The sequence below is a fragment of the Heptranchias perlo genome, chromosome 3, assembly GCF_035084215.1.
Source record: "Heptranchias perlo isolate sHepPer1 chromosome 3, sHepPer1.hap1, whole genome shotgun sequence".
Classification (NCBI taxonomy): domain Eukaryota; kingdom Metazoa; phylum Chordata; class Chondrichthyes; order Hexanchiformes; family Hexanchidae; genus Heptranchias; species Heptranchias perlo.
Window position 1 is genome coordinate 118,140,161 of NC_090327.1, and position 22,285 is coordinate 118,162,445.

Sequence of the window (22,285 nt, forward strand, 5' to 3'; positions counted from 1 at the left end):
GTGGGGCCGAGTGTACCCCCTTTATAATGTACAGTAATATCCCGGGACAGGGAGTGGACCGAGTGTACCCCCTTTATAATGTACAGTAATATCCCGGGACAGGGAGTGGGGCCGAGTGTACCCCCTTTATAATGTACAGTAATATCATGGGACAGGGAGTGGACCGAGTGTACCCCCTTTATAATGTACAGTAATATCCCGGGACAGGGAGTGGGACCGAGTGTACCCCCTTTATAATGTACAGTAATATCCCGGGACAGGGAGTGGACCGAGTGTACCCCCTTTATAATGTACAGTAATATCCCGGGACAGGGAGTGGACCGAGTGTACCCTCCATTTATAATGTACAGTAATATCCCGGGACCCAGTATACTCCTTTTTAATGTATAGAAAAATCCGGTACAGGGAGTGGGGCCGAATGTACCCCCTATTTAATGTACCGTAATACATCAGAGTGGGACTGAATGTACACCCATATGTAATGTACAGTAATACTCAAAGCAGGGCATGGGACTGAGTGTTTCTGGACTCCTGGCAATGTTTTCTTGGGGATCTGACAAAATGCCCATTATGAAGAAGATTGAACAGCATTCGGCATAAGACCAGATTCCAGGCTGGGACGCTCAACAGAAATTGAGATGGCCAAGGCCTTTGTGTTAATGGAACTGCAAGTATTTGAGACATTCACAGCTTCTTGCCTGCTCAGAAGTACCTGGCGATGCACCTGTCAGCATTTCATAATCGCTGTGTTTTTTTGTAAATATTAAATGCTTGACAGTCAGTATTGGCCAATGACGTTCTCTGTTCCATTCACCTGAGTAATGATGTGATCAGTATTACTTGAAATGGGTGTGTGCTCGCAAGAAGTACTTTGCTCGGTGATAAATGCAATTATCTCACAGACTTACTGTTGCGTGTATGATATGCACATATTTCTCAATGTTTAACTCTTCTTTTGCTAGGTTGGGATGGCTGATTAGTTGGCTGCCTGCTTGGTGTCCCACATCTTTATCCCTTCTCAAGGATGCTGAGAATAAGATGTTACAGGGTAAGGAGAGATTGTTTAGCACTCCTGCCTTTTGGATTTTCTTTATATTTTTCACTCAGTCCTGGATTTGCATTAGAACAGATATAGAATAGAAAAGTAAGAAGTACTACTTCATTTGTACAGAGTGCTGGTTAGACCTCATTTGGTGTACTGTGTAGAGTTTTGGGCACCCTACCTTAGGAAGGTTATACTGATGGAGGGAGATAGCCTCGCATCCATTCACATGGGTGATACTTGGGATGATGGGAGTGAGTTAATGAGAGACTAGGTAAACTTGGGTTAATTCCCTGCCAATGAGGAGGTTAAGAGGTGTTTTTTAAAAAATGATGGACTAGATAGGGAATGGCTCCTCTTTCCAGTAGGGGAATCCATGGCAAGGGGACATAATGTTAGAATTCGAGTTAAGCTGGTTAACAGTGAATCCACAAAATCTTCTTCACACAAAGGGTTGGAAGAATTTGGAATGCACTGCCCCAGAAAGTCATCGATGCAGAATTAATTGAGGTGCTTCAAAGATAGATACTTACTTGGGAAGCAAGAGTATCTGGAGAAATGGAATGGAATTGTATTTTAAAAAATAGAGCTGCTGTGGCTAACAAAATGGTGGAGTAGGCTCGATGGGCCAAATGGCCTGCTCCTATGTTTCTGTAATACATCTTGATTGAGATTAGAGATATATAGACCGTCAATATTAGAATTAATGCGATGTCGATCAGTTGGTATAATAGTAGACTTAGATACATGTCTGTTAAGTACAAAATTGAAGTAGGTAGGCATAAGTAAGTAATGGTTACTGTGCTGATCGGACAATGGAAATGTCATCTATGCAAAGTAACTGGCTATGGTTAACTAGTGGAGATATGGGAATGGATAGTTATATCGAAATTTTGCTTGGTTATCTTTGCAGGTCAAGGAGAAATTATAAAGAACTTTGGAAGGAATGGGTTTGATGGGCTCAGTAGGCTCCCATGATTTCTCATGTTGTAGAGTTTCATCTAGAGCAGGAGGACATTGTATTGGTGAAGGAACTAACCCATTTCAACAGCACTGTCGAAAATGGTCCCCTACCTTGTTTGATTGTCTCTGCTGCACATCATCCAGTTCTGCAGACACTGGAAACTGCACTTCAGGGCCTTTTATTCAGAAAGGGATGGGGAGAAGGATGAGGACAAATTGTCTTGTGGCAGTTTAACTTCAAAAAGTTAGCTAACTAGTTTAACACCCAAACATTACCATTGCACTGTAACCCGGTTCCTCTGAAGTTCTAGGCTACGGTGCTGTTTGGCACTTCTTGGAGTTTTCAAGCTCCATGGGTTTCCAGGATTTTCCTTCGGTAACTCGTTTGGTTTGTGTTTTTTTCCTCCTCTCACTCAATTTAAATAAGCTTTGGGAGTTTCAGAAACATCAAGGAAGTTGCAGATTCCTTAGTTATATCCCCAATTCAGATGCAGGGAAATTCTCTGTACATGAAAGAGTTCAAGATCTCCCACCAAAAAAGAATCCAAAGAATTAGATCCAAGGGTAGGGAGCTATATTTCCAGGTACTTTGCAAAAAAAGATGGCTGTACATTGGATGCACTGAGGAAATTTATCCCTCAGCACAAACTCAATCCATTGTCCGAACAATCCAGGCTGTAAAAGAGCTTTGGGCTTAATGGGTTTTGAACAGACTAAATTAGATCAAACTGAATCTCTAAATTCAAGTTGGATTGCTGATTCATCAGCCTGTTGTTTGGCAACAGAAAGTGTTGAGAAAAACAAATCAAATTGATTTTAACTACTTTATATTTTGCAGGTGTCAGAAGTAAATTTACGAAAGATTATGTTTCGTTACCAAGTGGCAACAAGATATGGACACTGATATTCAGTCAGGATATTCAGGATAAAACTCCACTTGTTCTGATTCATGGATTTGGAGGGGGAGTTGGACTTTGGACTTTGAACTTTGATGCACTTAGCCTTGAACGCACTGTGTACGCTTTTGACCTTGTGGGATTTGGTCAAAGTAGTAGGCCACATTTCAGCAGTGATGCAGAACTGGCAGAAAAACAGTTTGTGGATTCTATAGAGGAATGGAGGGCTCAGGTGGGAATGGAGAAAATGATTTTATTGGGACATAACCTTGGAGGCTATTTGGCTGCATCGTACGCAATTAAATACCCACAAAGGTAGGTAGAATACATTTTGTTCAAGTAGCAGTTTTGAAGAATTAGCAGGAAGAGGCAAATTTGGAGGGTTTCAGCAAGTAGTTTTGATAAATCTCAAGTTACTGCTTATCTCTACCACTCCAAAAATTGAAGTAACTATTTCTTATTTGATCTATATTTTCTGCTCATGATTGCCATGAATCACCTAACAAGTTACTTCTGCTAAGAGTGTGGGCTACAGATTCCCCATCATTCTCAATCAATGGGCTACAGATTCCCCATCATTCTCAATCAATGGGCTGCAGATTCATAGAACCATAGAAAATTTACGGCACAGAAGGAGGCCATTTGGCCCATCATGTCCGCGCTGGCTGGAAATGAGCCACCCAGCCTAATCCCACTTTTCAGCACTTGGTCCATAGCTTTGTAGGTTATGGCACCTCCCCTCTAATCCTTCTACCAATCACTTTAAATCTATGCCCCCTGGTTATTGACCTCTCTGCTAAGGGAAATAGGTCTGGCCCCTCATAATTTTATACACCTCAATTAAATCACCCCCCAGCCTCCTCTGTTCCAAAGAAAACAACCCCAATCTATCCAATCTTTCCTCATCGCTAAAATTCTCCAGTCCCTGCAACATTCTCGTAAATCTCCTCTGTACCCTCTCTAGTGCAATTACAGCCTTCCTGTAATGTGGTGACCAGAGCTGTACGCAGTACTCAAGCTGTGGCCTAACTAGTGTTTTATACAGTTCTAGCATAACCTCCTTGCTCTTGTATTCTGTGCCTCGGCTAATAAAGGAAAGTATCCCGTATGCCTTCTTAACTAACTTTTCTATCTGTCCTGCTACCTTCAGGGATCTGTGGACATGCACTCCAAGGTCCTTCACTTCCTCTACACCTCTCAGTATCCTCCAGTTTATTGTGTATTCTATTGCCTTGTTTGCCCCTCCCTAAGTGCATTACCTCACACTTCTCTGGATTGAATTCCATTTACCACTTTTCTCCCCACCTGACCAGTTCATTGATATCTTCCTGCAGTCTTTGGCTTTCCTCCTCACTATCAACCACACGGCCAATTTTTGTATCATCTGCAAACTTCTTAATCATGCCCCCTATATTTAAGTCCAAATCATTAATATGTACCACAAAAAGCAAGGGACCTAGAACTGAGCCCTGCGGAACCCCACTGGAAACAGCCTTCCAGTCACAAAAGCAGCTGTTGACCATTACCCTTTGCTTCCTGCCACTGAGCCAATTTTGGATCCAACTTGCCACTATCCCTTGGATCCTATGTACTTTTTTGACCAGTCTGCCATGTGGGACCTTGTCAAAAGCCTTGCTAACATCCATGTAGACTATATCAAATGCACTACCCTCATCGACCCTCCTTGTTACCTCCTCAAAAAATTCTATCAAGTTAGTCAGACACGACCTTCCCATAACATCCATGCTGACTGTCCTTGATTACTCCGTGCCTTTCTAAGTGACGGTTATCCTGTCCCTCAGAATTGTTTCCAATAATTTGCCCACCACTAAGGTTAGACTGACTGGCCTGTAACTACTCTGTCTATCCCTCTATCCCTTTTTAAACAACGGTACAATGTTAGCAGTCCTCCAATCCTCCGGCACAAGCCTGTATCCAGGGAGGATCGGAAAATGATGGTCGGAGCCTCCGCTATTTCCTCCCCTTCATTCTCGGTCAATGGGCTGCAGGATCTCCTTCAGTCTCGGTCAGTGTTGTTTCATGATGAGCTTTCAATGGTTATTATTCAGGTGCCAGTTTTTCCATCCAGTCAGGACGCTCCATCACTGGAACTCCCATCTGTTGAAACCTGTTTAGGAGTGACAGGTGAGCCTGGAAATGAGATTCAAAACCTGAGTTGAGTCAAATCTGGTGGGCTGTCCATAGTTAACAATTTTATAATTTGAAGATAATATTTTACTGTATTGATATAGTTAGAATAAACCTGGTAACCATAGACCTGTTTGTCTAACATCATTTGTTTGAGAATCCATAATTTGAGACCAGATCAGTGATCATGGACAGCCGACACACATTTGTTTGACAAATTTAGGGGTTCAAATACATGATTCCTTAAGAGAATAAGTGCTAATAGATAAAACCATGAAAAAGCATTTTGATAAGTAGGGACATAGAGTACAACAGCAAAGAGACCTCATTACATCCTTGGTCCAAACATGGACAAAAAGAGCTGAATTCCAGAGGTGAGGTGAGAGTGACTGCCCTTGACATCAAGGCAGCATTTGACCGAGTGTGGCACCAAGGAGCCCTAGTAAAATTGAAGTCAATGGGAATCAGGGGGAAAACTCTCCAGTGGCTGGAGTCATACCTAGCACAAAGGAAGATGGTAGTGGTTGTTGGAGGCCAATCATCTCAGCCCCAGGGCATTGCTGCAGGAGTTCCTCAGGGCAGTGTCCTAGGCCCAACCATCTTCAGCTGCTTCATTAATGACCTTCCCTCCATCATAAGGTCAGAAATGGGGATGTTCGCTGATGACTGCACAGTGTTCAGTTCCATTCGCAACCCCTCAGATAATGAAGCAGTCCGAGCCTGCATGCAGCAAGACCTGGACAACATCCAGGCTTGGGCTGATAAGTGGCAAGTAACATTCGCGCCAGATAAGTGCCAGGCAATGACCATCTCCAACAAGAGAGAGTCTAACCACCTCCCCTTGACATTCAACGGCATTACCATCGCCGAATCCCCCACCATCAACATCCTGGGGGTCACCATTGACCAGAAACTTAACTGGACCAGCCATATAAATACTGTGGCTACGAGAGCAGGTCAGAGGCTGGGTATTCTGCGGCGAGTGACTCACCTCCTGACTCCCCAAAGCCTTTCCACCATCTACAAGGCACAAGTCAGGAGTGTGATGGAATACTCTCCACTTGCCTGGATGAGTGCAGCTCCAACAACACTCAAGAAGCTCGACACCATCCAAGATAAAGCAGCCCGCTTGATTGGCACCCCATCCACCACCCTAAACATTCACTCCCTTCACCACCGGCGCACTGTGGCTGCAGTGTGCACCATCCACAGGATGCACTGCAGCAACTCGCCAAGGCTTCTTCGACAGCACCTCCCAAACCCGCGACCTCTACCACCTAGAAGGACAAGGGCAGCAGGCGCATGGGAACAACACCACCTGCACGTTCCCCTCCAAGTCACACACCATCCCGACTTGGAAATATATCGCCGTTCCTTCATTGTCGCTGGGTCAAAATCCTGGAACTCCCTTCCTATCAGCACTGTGGGAGAACCGTCACCACACGGACTGCAGCGGTTCAAGAAGGCGGCTCACCACCACCTTCTCGAGGGCAATTAGGGATGGGCAATAAATGCCGGCCTTGCCAGCGACGCCCACATCCCGTGAACGAATAAAAAAAAATATTGTACAATCAATGGTTAGGCACACGTAGTACGGTGTGAAGTTTTGGACGCTTCATTATAGGAAGACATTCAAGCCACAGAGTGTACGGCAAAAGTTCACCAGGATGAGACCAAGTTTGAGAAACTATGGTTATGAGAGATAAGCTACTGGGACCATTTCCACTGGAGCAGAGAAAGCTAAGAAGAAATTTAATAGAGGTTTTTAAAATTACGAAGAGTTTTGATAGTCTTTCCCTATTCATTCTATTTCCTCTTATTGGGGAGTCAGTGATGAGGGGGTCATCAATTTAAAATTGTTGTTAAGAGAGTGAGGACACAGATTAGGAGAAATTTCTTTACAAGGAGGTTACAGGAACATGGAATGCTTTGCCACAGGGAGTGGTTGAGGCAGAGACCATTGTATCTTTTAAGGGAAAAGTATTTGAAGCGGAAGATGATACAGGGCTTTGGGGCAAGAGCAGAACAGTGGACTAGTTTTGGAGTGCTCCAGCAAAGAGCTGGCACAGACCTGATGGGACAAATGGCCTCCATCTGTGCTGTAAACTTCCATGGTGCTATTTCTATATATTAAAAATCTTGCACTTCCTGCCCACAAACCTTACTTCCTGTTGCTATGATTTTTCATCATGCTTTTATTTCAACATTTACCATTGTAAATTGCTCTTTCAACATATCCCATTTGATTTTGCTATGTCGGCTGTCACGGTGTAGTTGCAGACTCTGGGGCCACTTTCTGAAGTCCCTTTATTCCATCATCATTATGTATATTGAAAAAAAATTTGTATTCATCAAATGATTATTGGCAATTCACCAGTGGTTAATTAAAAGTCTTGTGTCTTGCATCTCTCCATCAATTGTGTTGCATCTCCTAAAGCCATTACACCTCAAAAGTGCGTAGGACAAAAAAGTTAAGATTTACAAATAACCACAATCTGTTAAGTACACTGATTGGCTTAAATATTCCATTGACTACATTCCAAAGAATCAAAAAACAGTTCCATTCAGTGGAAACTTTCCTGTCTATCTAATCAACAACAAGCAATCAGCACAAAATCATCCAATCAAGTTAAAATCATCAAATTATTCACATTATTTCTTCACACTGGTTTTGGCTATATTTTTCACTTAAGATATGCAGCTAAGACATGTTTATGATGTCACAAACAAAAAATACACAATTCTGAAAACTACCACTGGGCCTACCTATAAAATTGATCATATAATGTTAGAAATGCCTGCAAGAAGTTTTGGCTGCATAGTCCTGTCTTTCTGGGGCCTAGGAATTGAGTTGGGAATTTCACCTGGACCTTGGGTGCTGGGGACAGGTGCTGAGATTTCAAAATTCTCATCCTTGTTTTCAAATCCCTTCACGGCCTCACCCCTCCCTATCTCTGTAACCTCCTCCAGCTCCACAACCCTCCGAGATCTCTGCGCTCCTCCAATTCTGGCCTCTTGCACATCACCGATTTTCATTGCTCCATCATTGGCGGCCGTGCCTTCAGCTGCCTAGGTGCTAAGCTCCGGAATTCCCTCCTTAAACCTCTCCGCCTCTCTATCTCTTTCTCACTTTGGTATGAAAAATAGAAAAACTGAATATTTTTTAAATGGTGAGAAACTATTAAATGTTGGTGCTCAGGGGGATCTAAGTGTCTTTGTACACGAAACACAGAAAGTTAACAGGCAGGTACAGCAAGCAATTAGGAAGGTAAATGGTATGTTGGCCTTTATTGCAAGGGGGTTAGAGTACAAGAGTAAGGAAGTCTTGCTGCAATTGTACAGGGCTTTGGTGAGGCCTCTCCTGGAGTACAGTGTGCAGTTTTCGTCTCTTTACCTAAGGAAGGATCTACTTGCATTAGAGGCGGTGCAACGAAGGTTCACTAGATTCATTTCAGGGATGAGAGGGTTGTCCTATGAGGAGCGATTGAGTGGAATAGGCCTATACACTCTGGAGTTTAGAAAAATGAGAGGTGATCTCTTTGAAACGTAAGATTCTGAGAGGGCTTGACAGGGTAGATGCTGAGAGGCTGGTTGGAGAGTCTAGAACTAGAGGACGTAGTCTCAGGATAAGGGGTCGGACATTTAGGACTCAAATGAGGAGGAATTTCTTCACTCAGATGGTCGTGACTATTTGGAATTCTCTACCCCATAGGGCTGTGGATGCTCAGTTGTTGAATATATTCAAGACTGAGGTCAGTAGATTTTTGGACTCTAAGGGAATCAAGGGATATGGGGATTGGGCAGGAAAGTGGAATTGAGGTCAAAGATCAGCCATGATCTTATTGAATGGCGGAGCAGGCTCGTGGGGCCGTATGGCCTACTGCTGCACCTGTTTCTTATATTCTCCTGTAAGACGTTCCTTAAAACCTACCTCTTTGACCAAGCTTTTGATCACCTGTCCTAATATCTTCTTACGTGGCTCGGTATCAAATTTTGTATGATAACGCTCCTGTGAAGCATCTTAGGACATTTTACTATGTTAAGGGCACTATATAAATGCATGTCATTGTTGTGTATGCTTGCATGTGTGTAAGAGTAACACCATCCCAGGTGTTATATCTTCACCCTGCTCCTATAGAACTACAATATTCAAGAGGGCACCATAATAATCCATGTCACATATAAAGCATGTAGAAAAGGACCTGAGTTATATCTCCTGTTGACAGATTCTTTGTGTGTAAAATTTAATTCCAAATAAAAATGCTGCTCTTTAGGATGAGGGTTTTTTTTCTTTCACAGAGGGGAACTAACATTTGCAGGCTGGAGGGGGATGTTTACAAGGTACTTTGATGCTGATGTTAGACATTGCGGCTGCAGTCCGTCAGTTAGCCAGACCTGGACACACTGAGTGACTAACTTATCTGTTCAAGGTTCTGTTTATTTCTTGGGCAGAGACGGCTTCAGGAGGAATTGCAAATCTACTGTGAGAAATAAGGGGGAAGAAAAATATCTTATACAATCATGATAAATAACTATAAAAAGGGAAGCTTAGGAGAGGGAGAAGGCAGGAATAAACAATTATTTACTTGCATATTAACCAAATCTTCCAATCCACAATGGGAGGTAGATCAAAAAGAAAGTTATAGTGTAAATAATTAAGAATGAGATGCTTGGGGGAGGGGAGAACAAAGTTTCTGGTAAGTAAATAGTATTACAAATATTATTCCTACCTATCAAATGCATCCAGTGCATCTCCAGCAATGGCTTTTCTCTTTCTCACTGTCACCACCTAGGTCCCCCAAGGATCTATCCTTGGTCTCCTTCATTTACTCATCCACTTGCTGCCCCTCAGCAACAGCAGCTATAGGCACAGGGCCACATGTACATTGATGATACCCAACTCTACCTCTCCACCATGTCCCACGACCCCTCAATTGCTTCAGTGCTTTGGCCCCCAACATAAACTCCGCTCCCTTGCCTTTGACTCCACCCCCTTCCCCAACCTTTCTTTCAGGGTGAACCTGACTAGTCGCAGTCTTGACTCCCTGTTCAACCCTGAGCTAAGCTTTAAATCCCATATCCTATCCATTACCAAGATCACTAACTTCTGCCTCTGCAACATTTCCCGTTTGCACCCTTAAAATTAGAACGAGGCCATTTAGGAGCAAAATCAGGAAGCACTTTTTCACACAGTGGGTGGTAGAAATCTGGAAATCTCTATCCCAAAACCTGTGGTTGCTAGGAAAGTTGGAGCTTTCAAGACTGAGATCGATAGATTTTTGTTAGGTAAGGGTATCAAGTGTCACACTGCATCATAACGGCAAAATGTCCATCACATTCAAGGATCACACAGGGAAAGTACTGTGACCAAAAGATCCTGTTTTAATGAGCAATGCTGAGTTGCAGAGTGGGAGGAGGCTCATGTGGAGCACAAACACCGGCATGGACCAATTGGGTCGAATGGCCTGTTTTTGTGCTGTAATGCTTTGGGTTTTTTCCTTCTCCGTTCCTGTTTTATCAAATTTTTCTTTGTGTTTCTCTTCCTGTGTCTCACTGTGTTCCTTGTGTTTCTAACTCTTCTTTCTATACGATTCTCTCTTTCTTCTTTGTGTCTCTTACCCTCTTCCTACGTTTCTCACTCTGATCTTCCTGTATTTCTCCCTGGGTGCAGAGGTCGCAAACACACTGAAACTGAAATGTCAAAGAACAACAACGTGACATTGAACTTGTGGACGTTACAGGTTGGAGGTTCCACCCATTTATCCAGCAGGTTTTAGCCACATCTTTCTGCCTGATAAAGATCAGTATTTCAAAGTTCAACTTCGGATTGTGCAGCGGAATTGAAATTAACTCATGAAATTCATCTTTAACATACTGTTCAAAAAAGCATTTTTAATTTCAGCCATTATTCATTTTTATTTTCTCTTATTTTTTCTTCCTCTTTTTGGACATTCTGTAGCCGTGGGATTACGAATATGAATTTTCACACTGCTGCTATGTCCTGTGGGATTGGATAGAGAGTGCCATGAAGCAGGGCTTCACAAGCCCTTAGTCAGCTGTCACATGGTTGGTAGCATTCTCGCATCTGAGTCAGAAGGTTGTGGGTTCAAGTCCCACTCCGGTGACTTAAGGACAAAATCTAGGCTGACAATCCCAATGCAGCACCGAGGGAGTGCTACACTGTCGGAGGTGCCATCCTTCGAATGAGACATTAAACCAAGGTCCCGTCTGCCCTCTCAGGTGGATGTAAAACATCCCATGCCACTATTTCGAAGAAGAGCAGGAGAGTTCTTCCCAGTATCCTGGCCAATATTTATCCCTCAACCAACATCACTTTTAAAAAAAAAAAGTTTATCTGGTCATTATCACATTGTTTGTGGGAGCTTGCTGTGCGCAAATTGGCTGCTGCATTTCCTACATTACAACAGTGACTACACTTCTAAAGCACAGAAAGAGGCCATTTGGCCCTACTGATCCATGCCAATGTTTATGCTCCGCACGAGCCTCCTCCACCCCTCTTCATCTAACCCTATCAGGATTACCCTCTATTCCTTTCTCCCTTAAATGCATCTAGGCAATTCACCTCAACTACTCCTTGTGGTAGTGAGTTCCCCATTCTAACCACTCTCTGGGTAGAGAAGTTTCTCCTGAATTCCCGATAAAGCACTTTGAGGCCGTGAAATGCCCTATATAAACCCAAGTTCTTTTCTTTTAGGACTGCTCCTGTGCATATCAGTGGTCATAATGAGAGAATGCCCAACAACAGGAGCATGGATGTAGATGGCATGAATGAGGCTGCTGTTTCTCAGGATGATACCTCCTCTAGCTGCCCCTCCTCTGCTCAAAGTTCAGTACTTATACCAGCAGTGGACGGGACCGGGTGGAACCAGATTCAGCGCCATCTCCTGACCCAGCACAAGGTGGTACAGGGTCAGCTCTCACGCAGAGATCCAGCAGCCAGTCATCTCACTTACTCCTCCTACTCAGGAAGTTCATAGAAAGAGTACTGAAAGGATGCTCACAATAACTGTCACCAAGGGGAAGCACTGGGGTGCAAAACAATAAAACATACATCCACTGGTCACTTACAGGGAAATAATTTGGTTGCACTTTATTTCAACTTTGTCTAGATAATTTACTTCTGATGGTGCGGAATGAGGTAGCAGTTGATCAAAACGGTGGCATCCATGAGAGTTGAGTTAGTGCAGAGGACAATGTTGGCAATGGTGGTTTGGGTCACTACATAGTACGCATGTGGATAGGATTGTTAGAGCAATGGGTGGCTCAGGCACTTAAAGGTGAATGGTATTTTTGAGAACCTAGCATACTATTCCTGCCTGCAAAGGTATTTAATTGGGAACATCTTCAGGATTATTGTCCATGCCAACATTACATACATAGAATTACATAAGAACGTAAGAAATAGGAGTAGGAGTAGGCCATATATCTCCTCGAGCCTGCTTCACATTCAATAAGATCAAGTCTGACCTTCAACCTCAATTCCACTTTCCCGCCCAATCCCCATATCCCTTGATTCCCTTAAAGTCCAAAGATCTATCGATCTCAGTCTTGAATATATTCAATGACTCAGCATCCACAGCCCTCTGGGGTAGAGAATTCCAAAGATTCACAACCCTCTGAGTGAAGAAATTTTTCCTCATCTCAGTCCTAAATAGCTGACCCCTTATCCTGAGACTAGTTCTAGACTCTCCAGCCAGGGAAAACAACATCTCAGAATCTTATAAGCTTCAATGAGATCACCTCTCATCCTTCTAAACTCCAGAGAGTATAGGCTCATTCTACGCAATCTCTTCTCGTAGGACAACCCTCTCATCCCAGGAATCAATCTTGTGAACCTTCGTTGCACCGCCTCTAAGGCAAGTATATCCTTCCTTAGGTAAGGAGACCAAAACTGTCTCCTAGGTGTGGCCTTACCAAAGCCCTGTGCAATTGCAGCAAGACTTCCTTACTCTTGTACTCCAACCCCCCTTGCAATAAAGGCCAACATACCATTTGCCTTCCTAATTGCTTGCTGTACCTGCATGCTAACTTTCTGTGTTTTGTGTACAAGAACACCCAAATCCCTCTGAACACCAACATATAATAGTTTTTCACCATTATACTCCATCTGCCACCTTCTTGCCCACCAACTTAACCTGTCTATATCTCTTTGCAGCCTCTTTGCATCTTCCTCACAGCTTACTTTCCCACCTAGATTTGTATCGTCAACAAACTTGGATACATTACACTCAGTCCCTTCATCTAAGTCATTGATATAGATTGTAAACAGCTGAGGCCCAAGCACAGATCCTTGCAGCACCCCACTAGTTACAACCGAAAATTACCCATTTATTCCTACTCTCTGGTTTCTATCCGTTAACCAATCCTCCGTCGTCTAACCCCATCAGCATAACCTTCTATTCCTTTCTCCTTCATGTACTTATCTAGCTTCCACTTAAATGCATTGTACAATACCTACTGAGTAATTAAATTTAACTTAAAATATACAAGGTACAACTGAGAATGTATGTGGCCTTCCCTGTACCCCCTCCATGATCAGGCCTCTTTGAATAGCAAAGTTACGTAACATGTCACAGGCAACGGTGATTTTGGAGACCCAGGTGGGGCTGTACTACAAGGTGTGCCTTGATCTGTCGAGGAGCCTGAAATGCTGTTTCATGATATCAATTGTATGTTTTGTCGTCATCCTGATAGATGCATGGGTTTTGTCGTATCTTTGTTCACTTTCTGTCCAGCGCTATCACAGGGGGTTTCCTCTCATTCATTGTGCAGGTGGTTAGTGACCAGTAAAACAGGATCATGTAGGTTAATGCCTACTTTCCGGGCAGTGGTCACCATTCTCTTATATTAAGACAATTCAAAAATGGGTATTATATTAAGTGCCCCTCTCGCCTGGAATATTTTGGAGGCAAAAACAAGGGATGCGAAAGAGATTCACTTATACCAAATGCGACTGTTCAAATCCCCCATTACCCATGGAGTTGTGATTATACACCCAGGCGCAGCTACCTGGGAAAGTCTAAAGAAAACTACCGTTGCAGGCTTAGGTTCACCAGCAAGGCAATGATGGAACCGTGACATCTGCAGATCATCTTGACTACAGGCACGGCACTGCCAGTGGTAGTCAAGGTCACCACTGCCCTTAACTTTTATGCCCCCATTTCCTTCCAATCTGCCGCAGGGGACATCTGCAACATCAGTAAATCTGCATTTGCAGATCACTGCTGTTTTGTACACCAGGGCAAACACATTCGTCATTTTCCCAATGGAAAAGCAACAGAGGACATTGCAGTTCTTTCAGCTCTCAAGATTTGCCAAAGTCTACAGTGTTACTGAACATACCCATGTGGTAATCCAGATGCCTAGATATGATCCCATGGGCTTGATGAGCTGTAAGGGGTTTCACTGTCACAAGGGCTGCGGAGGCAGCATTGATGATCTAGCAACCATTCTTCAAGTTTCCTTACTCCTTCAGATACACCCAGAGACACTGAAGCTGACTATAGGGACCCCCGCCCCGCTATCACACAAGCTGAAATCAGCATAGAGCAGTGATCCATCAGCTTTCCTGGTCTGGCTCAGCCACTCACAAAGGTAACCAACTGATCCATTAGGAACTGGAGTAGCTATTTTAACATGTGTCATCTGCACAAGCAGGATTATGTTTTGTAATCTAGGTGTCAAAACTTGATCTCTTTTGAAATAAATACATATTTGTTTTGTGTGAAGAGAGTGAGGGGGAAAGTGTTCAGCATACATTCTGACACATATGACTCATCTAGCAAGGAGAAAATTAGATTTTCGGATAGTAGTGAATTTATTATGCTGTGTCAGAAGGATGTAGGTTCAAGTTCCACTCCAGAGACTTGAGCACAAAATCTGACATTCCCAATGCAGTACTGAGGGAGTGCTGCACTGTTGGAGGGGCCGTCTTTCGGATCAGACCAATGCCCCATCTACCCTCTCAGGTGGATGTAAAAGATCCCATGACAATGTTTTTGAAGAAGATCAGGGGAGTTCTCCCTGGTGTCCTGGCCAATATTCATCCCTCAACCAACGTCATTGAAACAGATTATCTGTTCATTATCACATTGCTGTTTGTGGGACCTTGCTGTGCGCAAATTGGTTGCCGCGTTTCCCTACATTACAACAGTGACTACACTTCAAAGGTATATCATTGGCCATAAAGCATTTTGGGACGTTCTAAGATCGTGAAAGGTGCTATAGAAATGCAAGTCTTTTATAAGGAAATTCACACCCCAGTTAACTTAAATGAAATCTGTTTGTAAGTGGCTGTCGTTGTGAGAAATAACAATGAATGTATTTACTTTTTGTGCTTTCTTCAGGGTAGAGCACCTCATTCTGGTTGAGCCATGGGGATTTCCAGAGCGACCTAACCACACGGACCAGGAACGACCAATGCCAATCTGGATAAAAGTCCTGGGTGCAATGGTGAGCCCATTCAACCCATTGGCAGGGCTTAGATTGGCTGGGCCCTTTGGTAAGGCAGACTCAATGAGCTATATGCTGTTTGTTGTCAAGTATATTACACCAACAAATCCACTCTCAGCCCTATAGTGGTATTGGTGGAAAATATTTCAGAAGTAATTATGTGCATTTGGGCACGAGTAACTATATTTTAACTTCCATGCTGAACATTATACCCCACAGATAGAGTGTAGCTGAAATGAATGCAAGGCCTTTAGGTTTCTATGATGATAGAATCTGTCAGATATTTTATGTTGCTGTTTCCATATTGTGGGTTTCTTTACTTGACAACTTAGAGATTGAGAAAAGGGCTGCTTGACCCATCAGGCCTGTTCTTTCCACTGACACTGCATGATCTTCTTTACCAGGGACTCTACTCAGTCCATTCATCCTCCTTGGGAAAGGTTACACAGGTACAGGAGTAGGTCATTCAGCCCCTCGAGCCTGTTCTGCCATTCAGTTAGATCATGGCTGATCTGTATCTCAACCCCATTTACGTGCATTTGTTCCATATTCCTTGATACCCTTACCTTACAAAATCTACCGACCTCAGTCTTGAAAATCTCAATTGACGCATCATCCACAGCCTTTTGGGAGAAGAGCATTCCAGACTTCTACTGTCCTTGTTTGTGAAGGAGTGCTTTCTGATTTCACTCCTGAATGGCCTGGCTTTAATTTTAAGATTATGCCCCCTTATTCTAGATTCCCCTACCAGAAGAAAGAGTTTCTTTTTATCTACCCCATCGAATCCTTTTTCTCATTTTAAACACTTTGATTAGATCACTCCACAATGTTTTATTCTCAAGCGGAGTTTATGCAATCTGTCCTCATAAATTAACCCTTTTAGCCCCGGTATCACTCTGGTAAACCTGTGCTGCACCCCCTCTAAGGCCAATATATCCTTCCTGAGATATGGTGCTCAAAATTAAATGCAATACTCTAGATGTAGTCTGACCAAGGCTCTGTATAACTGAAGCATAACTTCTTCCCCTTTGTATTCCAGCCCCCTTTGAGATAAAGGCCAACATTCCGTTAGCCTTTTTGATTACTTTTTTTTACCTGTGCACTAGCTTTTAGTAATTTGTATACATGGACACAAATGCTCCTCCACAGCTCCTAGTTTCTCACCATTTATAAAATACTCAGAATTGTCTTTCTTGGATCCAAAGTGGATGACCTCATACTTCCCCACAGTGAACTCCATTTGCCATAGCTTTGTCCACTCACTTAATCTGCCTATGTCCCTTTGTAACTTGCTGCTCCCATCTGCACAACTTACTGTGCCTTCCAACTTAGATTTTCTCTGCCTCCCCAAATGAACGCAAGAGGCAAGGATGAAGTGTTTGCATCTTCAGCCAGAAGTGCCAACAGGACAGTCCTGCTCGGCCTCCTCCCAGGGCCCCCACCATTAGTCTGGCCAATTCAGTTCATTGCAGATGACATTAAAAAGTGTCTGTGAGCCCTGACAACACCTTGGCTACAGTGCGGAAGTGCTATGCCCCAGAACTAGCCACTCCCATAGCCAAGTTGTTCCAGTACGTGTAGCTTCTCCGGGTTTTAGTGCTAATAATATTCTTCTTGCTTGTTTTATTGGTAGCTGTTTGCTGACTGTTGGTTCTTGATTGGTCGTTTTTGTACCTCCCTTTGATGCATCTTGATTCGTAATTTCGTAATTCGTAATTGATTCCTGGGATGAGAGGGTTCTCCTTTGAGGAAAGATTCAGTAGATTGGGCCTATACTTTCTGGAGTTTAGAAAAATGAGAGGTGATCTCATTGAAACATATAAGATTCTGAGGGGGTTTGACTGGGTAGATGCTGAGAGGATGTTTCCCCTGGCTGGAGAGTCCAGAACCAGGGGACATATTCTCAGGATAAGGGGTCGGCCATTTAGGACTGAGATGAGGAGGAATTTCTTCACTCAGAGGGTTGTGAATCTTTGGAATTCTCTACCCCAGAGGACTATGGAGGTGGATAGATTTTTGGACTCTAGGGGAATCAAGGGATATGGGGATTGAGCAAGAAAGTGGACTTGAGGTCGAAGATCAACCGTGATCTTATTGAATGGCGGAGCAGGCTCGAGAGGCCAGATGGCCTACTCCTACTCCTGCTCCTATTTCTTGTGTTCCTTTGCAATTTTCGTCGCTACGTCCTCTACCTAATCAGGTGCAAGTATGACACAAGAGTTTGCATGTGTGACAAAGTTGGACGACTGAAATGTGACGGGGACAGACACGTGGCAGATACAAGATTCTTGTAGTAGATCTCCCCTGGTGTTACTCATGGGAAGTTGGAAAATGTGTTATCATCCCCTGCTTGCCACATGCATTCCCGTGCTGTGATGAGGCCTCATCTGTGCCCCAATTGTCCAGATTTTCTCATCCTGTTGATGCTCCTGCTACACTGCTGCTCTTTGAGATCTTAACTGCTGGCTTCTCTCCCCCGTTGCTTGTGTCTTCTGTCTGTGGGAATCCCTTGTGTCTGCCCTAGTGGCTTCCCAAATCTCTTCTCCACGCTTTTTTTCTTATGAAACAAGTAATTTGTGTGTTCCCATGCTCATAGAGTATACCCACTGTTTCATCCATTCATACACCCCCACTTCGTGGCCTCTAACCAAGCAAAGTGGTACTTTGTACTTTGCCTGCTTAGCTCCTATTCTGCCACGGTGGTCAAGCATCAGGCCAGGGCCTGGTGCCTACTATTTGCTGACCCTGGCTTGCCCATCATCATCCTGACACCTCCTGCAATTCTGTGTCGATTCGCCATGAGCCCGTTTCACACTACTGACGGACACCAGTTTCACTCCCTCATTTTCTAATTATACTGTTGTTATTCAAAGGCTTTTACAATTCATAGCACCATAGAAAGAAAGAACTTGCCTCTCGCAGCCTCAGGATGTCCTAAAATGCTTCACAGCCAATCAGTTACTTTTTTGAAGTGTAGTCACTGCTTTTGTAGGCAAACATGATAGCCCAAATGACATGAATGACCAGTTAATCTGCTCCATATGCGTCAGCTGTGGCTCAGTGGGTAGCACTGTTGCCTTTGAGTCAGAAGATTGTGGGTTCAAGTCCCACTCCAGAGACTTGAGCACAAAATCTAAGCTGACACTCCCAGTGCAGTACTGAGGGAGTGCTGCACCGTCAGACGTGCCGTCTTTTGGATGAGATGTTAAATCGAGGCCCCATCTGCTCTCTCAGGTGGACGTAAAAGATCCCATGGCACTATTTCGAAGAAGAGCAGGGGAGCTCACCCCGGTGTCTTGGCCAATATTTATTCCTCTACCAAACATCACTAAAAAAACAAATGATCTGGTCATTTAATTCATTGCTGTTTGTTGTACACAAATTGGCTACCATGTTTCCTGCATTACAACAGTGACCACACTTCAAAAAGTACTTAATAGGCTGTAAACGCTTTGGGATGTACTGAGGTGGCGAAAGAAGCTATATAAAAGCAAGTCTTTCTATAAAAATTCTTCGAATTGTAAAATCCCCCTTGACTAACAACAGCAAAATTAGAAACTGATAATCAGCTGATTTCATTTAGCTGCAAAAATGAAGAAACTAGACTTTGTAAATTAAAGTTCATTCAGTGCTGCAATGTTCCTTATATTTATCACAGGTCCAATTCTAGTTCAGCGATTAAGGCCTGACTTCAAGCAAAAGTTCTCCTCTGTGTGCGAAGATGAAAATACTGTCACAGAATACATTTATCACTGCAATGCACAAACTCCCAGGTGAGCACCGAAATTAACTCTGCTGCTTTTTTTAGTTCATTTTTTTTCAGCATGATAATTTCCCAGAGTTTCATCACATATGTTTTGAATGCAACCAATATGGAGTGATTAGTTAGTTCAAATCACCTTCTCCAGAGTAAACCAAGCTCACCGTGCTAAATGGGATAGATTCAGAACAGATCTAGCAGCTCAAAACTGGGCATCCATGAGGCGCTGTGGGCCATCAGCAGCAGCAGAATTGTATTCCAGCACAATCTGTAACCTCATGGCCCAGCATATTCCTCACTCTACCATTACTAACAAGCCAGGGGATCAACCCTGGTTCAATGAGGAGTGTAGAAGAGCATGCCAGGAGCAGCACCAGGTGTACCGAAAAATGAGGTGCCAACCTGGTGAAGCTACAACTCAGGACTACATGCATGCTTATCAGCGGAAACAACATGCTATAGACAGAGCTAAGCAATTCCACAACCAACGGATCAGATCAAAACTCTGCAGTCCTGCCACATCCAGTCGTGAATGGTGGTGGACAATTGAACAACTAATGGGAGGAGGCTCTGTAAACATCCCCAACCTCAATGATGGCGGAGTCCAGCATGTGAGTGCAAAAGACAAGGCTGAAGCGTTTGCAACCATCTTCAGCCAGAAGTGCCAAGTGGATGATCCATCTCGGCCTCCTCCCGATATTCCCACCATCACAGAAGCCAGTCTTCAGACAATTTGATTCACTCCACGTGATATCAAGAAACGGCTGAGTGCACTAGATACAGCAAAGGCTATGGGCCCCGACAACATCCCGGCTGTATTGCTGAAGACTTGTGCTCCAGAACTAGCTGCGTCTCTAGCTAAACTGTTCCAGTACAGCTACAACATTGGCATCTACCCGACAATGTGGAAAATTGCCCAGGTATGTCCTGTTCACAAAAAGCAGGACAAATCCAATCCGGCCAATTACCGCCCCATCAGTCTACTCTCAATCATCAGCAAAGTAATGGAAGGTGTTGTCGACAGTGTTATCAAGCGGCACTTACTCACCAATAACCTGCTCACCGATGCTCAGTTTGGGTTCCGCCAGGACCACTCGGCTCTAGACCTCATTACAGCCTTGGTCCAAACATGGAAAAAAAGAGCTGAATTCCAGAGGTGAGGTGAGAATGACTGCCCTTGACATCAAGGCAGCATCTGACCGAGTGTGGCACCAAGGAGCCCTAGTAAAATTGAAGTCAATGGGAATCAGGGGGAAAACTCTCCAGTGGCTGGAGTCATACCTAGCACAAAGGAAGATGGTAGTTGGAGGCCAATCATCTCAGCCCCAGGACATTGCTGCAGGAGTTCCACAGGGGAGTGTCCTAGGCCCAATCATCTTCAGCTGCTTCATCAATGACCTTCCGTCCATCATAAGGTCAGAAATGGGGATGTTTGCTGATGATTGCACAGTGTTCAGTTCCATTCGGAACCCCTCAGATAATGAAGCAGTCCATGCCCGCATGCAGCAAGACCTGGACAACATCCAGGCTTGGGCTGATAAGTGGCAAGTAACATTCGCGCCAGACAAGTGCCAGGCAATGACCATCTCCAACAAGAGCGTGTCTAACCACCTCCCCTTGACATTCAACGGTATTACCATCGCCGAATCCGCCACCGTCAACATCCTGGGTATCACCAACTGGACCAGCCATATAAATACTGTGGCTACAAGAGCAGGTCAGAGGCTGGGTATTCTGCGGTGAGTGACTCACCACCTGACTCCTCAAAGCCTTTTCACCATCTACAAGGCACAAGTCAGGAGTGTGATGGAATACTCTCCACTTGCCTGGATGAGTGCAGCTCCAACAACACTCAAGAAGCTCAACACCATCCAGGACAAAGCAGCCCGCTTGATTGGCACTCCATCCACCACCCTAAACATTCACTCCCTTCACCACCAGCGCACAGTGGCTGCAGTGTATAACATCCACAGGATGCACTGCAGCAACTCGCCAAGGCTTCTTCGACAGCACCTCCCTAACCCGCGACCTCTACCACCTAGAAGGACAAAAGCAGCAGGCACATAGAAACAACACCACCTGCACGTTCCCCTCCAAGTCACACACCATCCCGACTTGGAAATATATCGCCGTTCCTTCATCGTCGCTGGGTCAAAATCCTGGAACTCCCTTCCTAACAGCACCGTGGGAGAACCTTCACCACACAGACTGCAGCAGTTCAAGAAGACAGCTCACCACCACCTTCTCAAGGGCAATTAGAGATGGGCATTAAATGCCGGCCTCGCCAGCAACGCCCACATCCCATGAACGAATAAAGAAAAGGAAACATCAACAAATGTGTGCAGTTAGTGTAAGTCGTGATGTTACTAGCCTTGATGTCCAAAATGCTGAAACCTCCATTTTAAAGTGATATTCTGCTCGGGAATTTCTGACTTGCAATCCAGAAATACTTGTATGTACTGAGGCTAGTTTAGGGTTGTGAAAATAGCATCCACGGTGGTCCTAATATTTTCATAATAACTAGATCTTTCATTCATTAGCTGTTAAATACAAAGGCTCAGGAAGGTGATATTGCTGAGAAATCACAAAATACAGGGATTAAGTATATCTTTAAAAGAACTCTATGTTGGTACAGTGTGATTCCTTCCTCCCAGCAGCATCTTTGACTCCCCACCAACTGCACTTCCATCAGCATCATTTTCTCTGTACCATTCCTATGTGCAACTAAAATCATTACGGCCCAGAATTTCCTGCACTGGTGAGATCGAGGATATCGGCATAAATTTTGCCGTCTGGCGTGCCAATCGCACCGTTGCTAACTTAGCTCCAAAATTTGCTGGTTCTCTAATTAGAATACACCGCAATGACCAATGTTTGCTGCATCAATTCCGATTTCAACCCACGTGAACAGTATTGCATTATTCATCCACCTGAAAAAGCTCTTTAACATATTTCCGAGACTTGACCTGAACACTTCCGGATTAACTCATTGAAATTTTCAAA

The 22,285-nt window shown here is 44.0% G+C and overlaps 1 protein-coding gene across 2 annotated transcripts in view; it reads left to right on the top strand.

The window, feature by feature from the left end:
• The window catches only part of abhd5a (abhydrolase domain containing 5a), a 33,032-nt gene that overhangs the window by 4,925 nt on the left and 5,822 nt on the right, over positions 1-22,285 (top strand). For both annotated transcript variants that reach the window (XM_067981710.1, XM_067981711.1), the window contains exons 2-5: positions 963-1,048; positions 2,844-3,216; positions 15,417-15,571; positions 19,181-19,295. In XM_067981710.1, the coding sequence (XP_067837811.1) occupies positions 963-1,048; positions 2,844-3,216; positions 15,417-15,571; positions 19,181-19,295 (729 nt within the window). The remainder of the gene's footprint in view (positions 1-962; positions 1,049-2,843; positions 3,217-15,416; positions 15,572-19,180; positions 19,296-22,285) is intronic.